At 38.3% G+C, this 9,277-nt stretch overlaps 1 protein-coding gene across 1 annotated transcript; it reads left to right on the forward strand.

Moving 5' to 3' along the window:
* Nucleotides 1-501: 501 nt before the first annotated feature.
* Nucleotides 502-3,590, forward strand: LOC114730120 (NADPH-dependent aldo-keto reductase, chloroplastic-like). The gene is made up of 7 exons (XM_028917145.1): nt 502-687; nt 1,576-1,626; nt 1,715-1,791; nt 1,919-2,006; nt 2,386-2,661; nt 2,804-3,052; nt 3,184-3,590. The coding sequence occupies exons 1-7, from the start codon at nt 565-567 to the stop codon at nt 3,268-3,270; spliced, it is 951 nt and encodes a 316-aa protein (XP_028772978.1). The 5' UTR covers nt 502-564; the 3' UTR covers nt 3,271-3,590.
* Nucleotides 3,591-9,277: the final 5,687 nt, after the last annotated feature.

Raw genomic sequence — 9,277 nt, forward strand, 5'->3', positions numbered from 1 at the left:
AATATGTTGAGGAATTTATCTCGATTTGAAAAAAAATACTTTTTAAAAGCACTTTTCAAATAAACCAAACACCCCCTAAGTTCAATATATCTTAGTTATGTACAAATGATTTTTTTTTTTTTTGAATACTTTCACAATTGGAGTCCATATATAGTTAAAGATATTAAACATAATCGGGAAAAATTATACCCACATATATTTAATATATGCTTGAATCCTGTTATCGATGTGAGAATATTATTAATAAAAAATTTGTAAATAATTCTGTAAGTATCCTCTAAGTTGAACTTTAAATCCTGCCCTGCTAATTGTCGTAAATGTTTTAAACAGAGAATATTCACCAAAATTCTTAGTGAAGAAGTGAAATGGGAGGCGTGAGTACACGTGGCAGTAAAAGAGGGAAAAGCGTCATGAAACTCCCGCGCCCACTAGCCGCCTGAAACCTTTGGCTTTCATTATTCATCCCGACCACGCGTTGTTTTCATCTTCGTCTCACTTTTGGCTTCCTTCAGTAGTATCTTCGTCTGCTTTGGTTCATAATCTGTTTGCAGAGAAAGAAAAACAATGGCGAGCAACGCGATTCGATTCTTCCCACTGAACACTGGAGCTCAGATCCCTTCCGTTGGCTTGGGAACATGGCAGTCTTCTCCCGGTGTCGTTGGCGACGCCGTTGCTGTTGCCATCAAGGTCCATTCTCACTTCTTCTCGTTTTGTGCTCTCGATCTCGCGCTATTCCTTTGTTATTTCTTTAGGCTTTCGGATGATTAAATGCTTGAAATTTGAGGTGTCGGACTGTGGTCATTCGTGTTTGTTAGTTCATAGTAATTTGAATGAAGATTTTAGGTTCAGGTTGATAGTCATCACTGTCTCTGGAAAAAATCTAGGTTCACTTACTAAATCAAATGGAGGGGCTTACTGTTAGCTAGTTTCTTTCTAAACTCATCCAGAAGCTGTCATATGGCGGTGCAAAAGGTTTGAGTTCTTAACATTCTCATGCTTATTGGCGGAGAAAGGAAACCAACTTTGAGACCAATGCAAAGTGTGTTGAGCCTGGAAAATATGAGAGAGAGAGAGAGAGAGAGAGAGAGAGAGTATGAAAAGTGAAGTGGGTGAGAAACATTGCAACGTGGGTAGGCCAAAAGTGGGTTGTCCTCTTATATTAGTTTTGTTTCCGAGCAAGTGGACAATGTGAATTGCGGGAAGGTCAAAAGTTTGTATGAGAAATTAATATAAATATTTTCCATTTGTAACATTTTCATTTCTACCTTAAAAAACTTGCAATGAGGATGTCTCAATGTGTTAAAAATTATAGGACTGAAGAATAGAAAAAGGATTGGATTGAGGATAGATATTGTTTTTTCTCCCTGGCCCAAGGGATAAAGCAGGTTGATGGCGTCTATTTATGCGTTAAATTCGTTTATAAAATAACAAGGGTGGCATGACATGAGTAGGAACATAAAAATGAAAGAAAAGGAAGACTGAGTGACTGTGTACACAATTCTCTTTTGCTTCTTTGTTTAAACATCCCATTGGTGTTTTGGCACTCAACTAAATAGCTTTGTTTGGAAGTTACAGGCTGGTTACCGGCATATTGATTGTGCTCATATATATGGCAACGAAAAGGAGGTAATTATAAGAATTGATGCAAAGTCATATTTTTGTTAAACTTTGGTATCATGATTCAACTGCAAATGATTCGATCTCGCCACTGCAGATTGGTTCAGTACTGAAAAAGCTGTTTGAGGAGGGTGTAGTGAAGCGTGAGGATTTGTGGATTACCTCTAAACTCTGGTTTGTTCTAGCTTTTGAATTTTTGATTAAATTTCATTTGTTTTCACCCTTTATGCTAGAGTGATGCAAGTAGGACCATTCCTACGAACAAAGGATTGCCTACGGCTGAAATTATGGTGATCTGCAGGAATGCTGATCATGATCCAGAAGATGTGCCAAAAGCATTAGACAGAACTTTGAGAGACTTGCAGCTTGATTATGTGGATTTATACCTTGTACGCAGCATCGCTTAATCAGAGTATCTATTTGTCTCTAGGTTATGTGTGGTGATTATTTTGTCCGGATTTAATGTTGTTTCAAAATTCGCAAAGGAACTTACCTATGTCTGCTGTAACCACAGTTATAGATTACACGATGTTACAAAAAATGCGTTGTGCATAAGAGAGTTCCCCCCCCCCCCCCTTCCCTTTTTTTAACATCAAACTATTACAAAACATCGCAAAAGCTAGTTCTCATGCAGCATGTTTAGTCACACTAGATTATTTTCAGAGATCTTCTGCGATGCATGTAGCATGCTTTATTCCAATTGTTTAAGTAATAAAGTTGCTTATGTGTGACATAATCAATTGTAAATTGATAATTTTTCCTTCCAAGATCCATTGGCCAGCTTCCATGAAGAAGGGATCTGTGGGCTTTGGTCCCGAAAATCTTGTGCCACCCAACATACCTAGCACATGGAAGGCAATGGAAGAACTCTACGACTCTGGCAAGGCTCGAGCTATAGGTGTAAGCAATTTCTCATGCAAGAAGCTGGGGGACTTGCTGGAGGTAGCACGCATACCTCCTGCTGTCAACCAGGTAGAATGTCATCCTTCATGGCAGCAGGACAAACTGCGGGCTTTCTGCAAGTCCAAGGGTGTACACCTCTCTGTAAGTCCTCTGTTTCTGAATTACCCTCAATAAATCTGCCTGAAAAGTGGCTGTTATTTATGTTGGATTTTTAAGAGTCGGCAAGTTGGCCTTAAAATCTAGTTTCATTCCTTGAATTGAATTTCGAATTGCACATGGCTAGGGATATTCTCCATTAGGTTCTCCCGGGACAACCTGGCTTCAGAGTGATGTTCTGAAGCATCCAACCCTGAACATGATTGCGGAGAGATTAGGCAAGACTCCTGCACAGGTAGCTCTTCGTTGGGGACTGCAAATGGGTCACAGCGTGCTTCCTAAGAGTACAAATGAAGCAAGGATAAAAGAGAACTTTGATGTTTTTGACTGGTCGATACCTGAGGACTTGTTTGAGAAATTTTCTGCGATTACACAGGTTAATTTTTTATGTTTATCTTCACTCTTTTTGCTATTTCAAGACGTGAACTGATAATAAATAATGTGAATGCGATAACAACTATGGTATATAAAGTCTTGATTATCCTGACAATGGTTCATATTTTGCAGGCAAGATTAATCAGGGGTACTACATTTGTCCATGAAACTTATGGAGTATACAGATCTATTGAGGAATTCTGGGATGGTGAAATTTGAGCATTAGGCTGAATGACCAATTGGACAAGCCGAAGGAAGAAGAGTGAAGTTTCTTTTGGCCTTTTGAGTGAGTAGGAGTAGGGGCTCTGGGAAAGTGGAGATTTGTAGACTCTCTTCAATTTCTCAGCAAAACCGGTCCTTAAATACGTTTGATCATTGGCTGCAATTTCTGTTTATGGATTATTGGATGACTAATGTGGTTAGTCTTTCAACAACTGCATGATTTATTGAAAGATTACATTGTGACCCCTGACAATGTGTCTGGAGTCTAATGTGAACTATATGACCCCTGAATAAATATTATATGTATAATGTATATATATATTATTTAGTTATATAAAACCTAACAAAATCATATTGCAATTATTTAATTGTTAACAAGATAACATATATAAAAGTTGTTAGAACAAGCTGCACCAAGTTTGAGGTCAAGCAATGTTGTCACTAGTTTGTAAATAATTTCATTTCTGCTTCTTTTCATTCCTGTATTTGAGTTCAGGAACCCAACATTACACCTAGAAGGGCTCATCATCGAGACCAAATGTGCTAATATTAATCTGAATTCTTATTTAGCCAAAAAAAAAATGTAACTTCCTGTATATTTTGTAATTCATAATTATTATATATATCAATTCATTGATACTAACATTGATCCCAAATTTATGTTAAGATTTCCCCAAAAAAATGATTATACTACACATTAACACATGGAACATGCGTACATTGAACTTTGAAGTGGCAAAAAAAATACAAGTTAAGAAAAATAAAAAGATTGCACACCTTTCACGGACACACCAATTTGTTTTTGCTGGGCTTCCATGAGACTTGGCTTAGAGCCTCATTACGGATTCGAATTCCATCCATGGAATTTTGTCAGTTGAGCCTTAATTAAGGAGAAGGTACACTTACTAAAAAAAACGAGAGAAGGTACAAATTTTTTAAATAAATAAATGTCTTTATTCCAATATCATCAAATCACAATTCAAATCTCTAAAACTCAAAATGAGATCAAAATTGTTAAAAGTAATTTTATATTATACAAAATAAATATGTAAGAAAATTTTTATTTCAATTAATATAAAAATATTTTTTTAACATGATTTTTGTTTCACCGAGACACCTCCCCGAGAGCCGAAAAACATTAATCACGGCAAACAAGCATAAACCCGCCATTCACGTGTGTGTCACGTGATCAATGGAGCTTATAAGCATAAGCCATAGACCGAGGACCCTAAAACCCTAACTCAGTCGTGCAAAAACCCTTGCGCCTTTCTTCTACCCCGCAAAAGCCCCCTCCCACTGAGAAATGGCTATGTACTCCATGCTTCGCCATGCATCCTCAACAGTATTGCCTCTGGCATTTCGCGCCATGGCATCTCCTAGAAACTTCCACTATGCTGCCACTGCAATTCGTACGACTGGAATCAGTCAACGTCTCATTGAAAGGATCCTTCCACCCTCCGTGCGCTTAGCTAATTCCTTCACTACAAAATTGTGATTTGGTTTATTTAAGTTGTCATTTGTTAAAGTGAACTTGCCATTTCCCAACGTCAATTCGTCATTTTGCATACCCTCAGCCAAGTTGTGATTTGGTCTATTGAAGTTGTCATTCGCTAAAATGAACTTGTCATTTCTCATAATCAACTTGTCATTTGGATGAGGGGTATTTCAGACATTTCACCCACATTTCAAATTTGCAAAAGTGAAATCGAGTCCTTGTTTGTTATTTTCTAAATTCAAAATCCCAAATTGTAATTTTACATATTTAAGGTTCTTTATTTGTAATTTTTCCAAATAATAATATCATATCTCCTCTAGTTATAATAGAATATTACTGGGAATAACATGCTTATATTTATAAATAATATTAATGACCGGTCTTAAATGGCTAAATAAATCATTAATATTTTAAGATTTATAATAATTTTTATCTTTAAAAATAAGCACAATCTTGTGATATAAATACTTTTATTGCCTTTATAATACAAAAAATCTTTAATTTGTTTTGATATAAAGATAATATAAACAAACAAACAACAAACAACAAGCCTTATCCCACTAGATGGGGTCGGCTACATGAATCACACGACGCCATCGTGCTCTGTCAACAACCCAATCCTTAGATATGTTGTTGATTAGGAGGTCTCGTTCAATGACCTCATTCAGCGTTCTTCTCGGTCTTCCCCTGCCTCTTTTTATGGGACTCCATCTTGTTTGATCCACCCTCCTCACGGGGCCTCCAAAGGCCTTCTCTGCACATGTCCAAACCATCTTAAGCGATTTTCAACCATTTTCTCTTGGATAGGTGCCACACCGACTCTTGTCCTGATCTTTTCATTTCGAATCCTATCTTTTCTTGTATGACCACACATCCATCTCAACATCCTCATTTCTGCTACTCCGACTTTGTGCTCTTGTTTTCCCTTTATTGCCCAACATTCACTACCATACATCATAGCTGGTCTTATAGCAGTCCGATAAAATTTTCCTTTAAGTTTCTCAGGTACCTTCTTATCGCAAATAACTCCGGTAGCTTTCCTCCACTTTAACCAGCCAGCTTGTATTCTATGAGAAATGTCTCCATCAATTTCCCATCCTCCTGTATAATGGATCCTAGGTATTTAAACTTTGATACTTGAGGAATAATTTGCTCTCCCATCCTCACCTCCAAATCCCTATTACCTTGCCTCCCTCCAAAATCACAATGCATATATTCTGTTTTGTTCCTACTCAAACGGAAACCTTTCGACTCCAAAGTCCTTCTCCATAACTCCAAACTAGTGTTAATCTCTTCTTTTGATTCCGCCATAAGAACTATATCATCCGCGAAGAGCATGGACTTAGGGATTCTTTCTTGAACAGGTTTAGTTAGAACATCCAGAACAATGTTGAACAAGTACGGACTCAAAGAGGATCCCTGATGTAGGCCAATCTTAATAGGGAAGTCCTTTGTCTCCCCCCAGGCGTCCTTACACTGGTAGTTACCGCCTCATACATATCTTGTATGACTTTGATATACGCAACCCGTACACCTTTCTTTTCCAAAGCCTTCCACAATACTTCTCTTGGCACACGATCATAAGCCTTTTCCAGGTCAATAAAAACCATATGTAAATCTCTTCTTTTACTTCTATATCTCTCCATTAACCCCCTTAGTAAATAGATTGCTTCCGATGTGGATCTCCCTGGCATAAATCCAAATTGGTTTTCCGAAATAGAAGTCTCCAACCTCAATCTATATTCCATCACTTTTTCCCACAACTTCATTGTATGACTCATAAGTTTTATCCCCCTGTAGCTTGCACAGTTTTGAATGTCTCCTTTATTCTTGTAAATAGGAACTAAAATGCTTTTCCTCCACTCATCCGGCATATTTTTAGAGCGTAGAATTTCATTAAAAAGCTTGGTTAGCCACGCCTCCCCCTCATCGCCCAAACATTTCCAAACTTCAATAGGGATACCATCAGGCCCAACGGCTTTTCCATTGTCCATTTTCTTGAGAGCCGCCTTAACCTCTCCGATACGTATCCTGCGGTAGAAAGCCAAATTCCGATCATCTTCGTTAATTAGCAAGTCCTGCAAGTCCTGAGTCGCATAATTGCTTCCCTCATTAAACAACTTGTAAAAGTAAGCCTCCCATCTGTCCTTAATATCACCATCAGTAACTAACACTTTACCATCTTCATCCTTTATACACTTTACTTGGTCCAGATCTCTCTTTTTCCTCTCCCTTTGCTTCGCGATCTTGTAAATATTTCTTTCTCCCGTCTTTGTTCCTAACTCCTGATAAAACCCTTCATAAGCTTTAGTACGTGCTTCGCTCACTGCTCTCTTTGTCTCTTTTTAGCCAACTGATACTTTTCCTGGTTCTCTACACTATTGCACAAGTGTATGGCCTTAAAACAATCTTTTTCTGTTTGACTTTCTCTTGCACACTCTTATTCCACCACCAAGTCTCCTTATCTCTTTGACCAGGACCTTTGGATTCTCCCAAAATTGCTTTAGCTACCAAACGAACCCTTGAAGCTATCTCTTCCCACATCATGTTTGCATTTCCCTGCAACTCCCAATTCCCTTCCTTCAAAAGAGTCCTTTTGAATAACTCCTGCTTCTCTCCTTTTAACTGCCACCACTTAATCCTGGGTTTTGCCACTTGATGGTACTTTTGCCTGGTACTCTTAAAACATACATCAAGGATAAGTACTCTATGTTGGGTACTCACCCCGTCTCCTGGAATCACTTTGCAATTAGTACACAATCTTCTGTCCGGATTCTTAACCAAAAAGAAATCAATCTGTGATTTTGAGACACCACTTTTGTACGTGATTAAATGCTCCTCTCGCTTCTTAAAACAAGTGTTGACAATCTTAAGATCGTATGCAAGAGAAAAATCGAGAATAGATTGTCCTCCACTATTAAGCTCCCCAAAACCAAAACCACCATGGGCCCTACTGAATTGTCCTGCTTCTTTACCAACATGTCCATTAAGGTCCCCACCGATAAAATTTTTTTCTTCGAGTGGTATGCTTTGAACCAAGCCCTCCATATCTTCCAAAACTTATCTTTAAGGTGTGTCTCTGCCCCAACCTGAGGTGCATAGGCACTAATGATATTGATAGTATCCTTTCCAACAATTACTCTTAACGATATTATTCTGTCCTCAAACCTTTTAACCTCTACCACGTTTTTTTCCATGTCCCATCAGCGATGATACCAACCCCATTCCTTGTGCTCACCTTTCCTGTGTACCAAAGTTTATACTCTCCAAGTTCCTTGGCAGCTTCTCCAGTCCATTTGGTTTCTTGGAGGCATAAGATATTAATCCTTCTGTCCCTCATAACTCCTGCTACTTCCATAGATTTCTCATTTAACGTCCCAATATTCCAAGTGCCAAATCTAATCTCAGTCTCATGAACTAACTTCTTTAGCCGCCTCCGTCCAAGAGAGTGCGGTAGCCCTTGCTCATTTAACACTACATCCGGGCGACGATGCAGCGGCTCTAGCTCATTTCTCACTGTACTCGAGCCATACAGCGCGTCACATCTGGGCAACGACCTAGCATTAGCATAATTACTTCGTTGATCCATGTTCATGAGATTCGACGGGTTTTTACGTTGGCTGTCGAGGGCCTAACACAACCCTCCTCCTTTATCCGGGCTTGGGACCGGCTATACAACATAGGCGGAGTTGATATAAAGATAATATATTAATAATTAATAATATATAGTAAATCTTCAGCATTTATATTAATAGATATAATTTTATGTCACAATTGATTTCTAGCTATTTGGTTCAATTACATGAAAAGAGATTTGCAATAGTCTGATTTAAATGTTTAGTTAGACTTGCGTAATGTAAAAGGGATAACATTTTGTAATGCCCATTACCTTAGGTAGAGGCATTGTGATTACACTGCTGGGATATATGAATGAGGATTACAACAGATGGGAATATGAAAAAAGACATTATTTGCCCTTATCTCTTCATAGTCGTCCACCACTGGATAACCAACCACCCATCCGCCATTGCTGTCCAACCTTTACTGGCAATGCTCCTCCACTAGCAAACCTCTTCAGCCACCATCCTCCATCCCCCTTCATTAGCCACCTCCTCGTCCGACAAGATTATTGGCCATAGTAGGTTGCGAGGCTAATGAACCTTAGGTCCAAAAGATCTCCTTCACATGGGGTGTCGTCAAATCTATATATCATTCTTTCCAAATTGTCATTGTTAATGAAGATCTCCATTGTAGGAATTAAAGGAAAGGAAGAAGATGATGGTCCAAGATTTATGAAGGAAAGATATTTTCCATATAGTGGGTATTGGCTAGATCTCGCTTTCGATAAGCTTAGGTTGAAGGAAAGAGATAAGAAGATGATGGTTTGATGCTCTTGTGGAAAGATGAGGAAGGGGACTTTTTTTGATGGGTAGTTTGGTCTTTTTGAAGTTTCATTAAATTTAAAAAATAAAATGTATTCTGTCATTCCTAAATGCAAACCAAACATAT

Source organism: Neltuma alba, unplaced genomic scaffold (assembly GCF_004799145.2).
Source record: "Neltuma alba isolate B1F8T4 unplaced genomic scaffold, ASM479914v2 tig00012712_pilon, whole genome shotgun sequence".
Taxonomy (NCBI): Eukaryota; Viridiplantae; Streptophyta; class Magnoliopsida; order Fabales; family Fabaceae; genus Neltuma; species Neltuma alba.

What these genes read in the sequence shown, in the direction of transcription:
- LOC114730120 (XM_028917145.1), top strand. Translation starts at nt 565, where the DNA reads ATGGCGAGCAACGCGATTCGATTCTTCCCACTGAACACTGGAGCTCAG. An exon ending in TATATGGCAACGAAAAGGAG is followed by an intron (nt 1,627 to 1,714) that starts GTAATTATAAGA and finishes TCGCCACTGCAG; the next exon opens with ATTGGTTCAGTACTGAAAAA. An exon ending in ATTATGTGGATTTATACCTT is followed by an intron (nt 2,007 to 2,385) that starts GTACGCAGCATC and finishes TTTCCTTCCAAG; the next exon opens with ATCCATTGGCCAGCTTCCAT.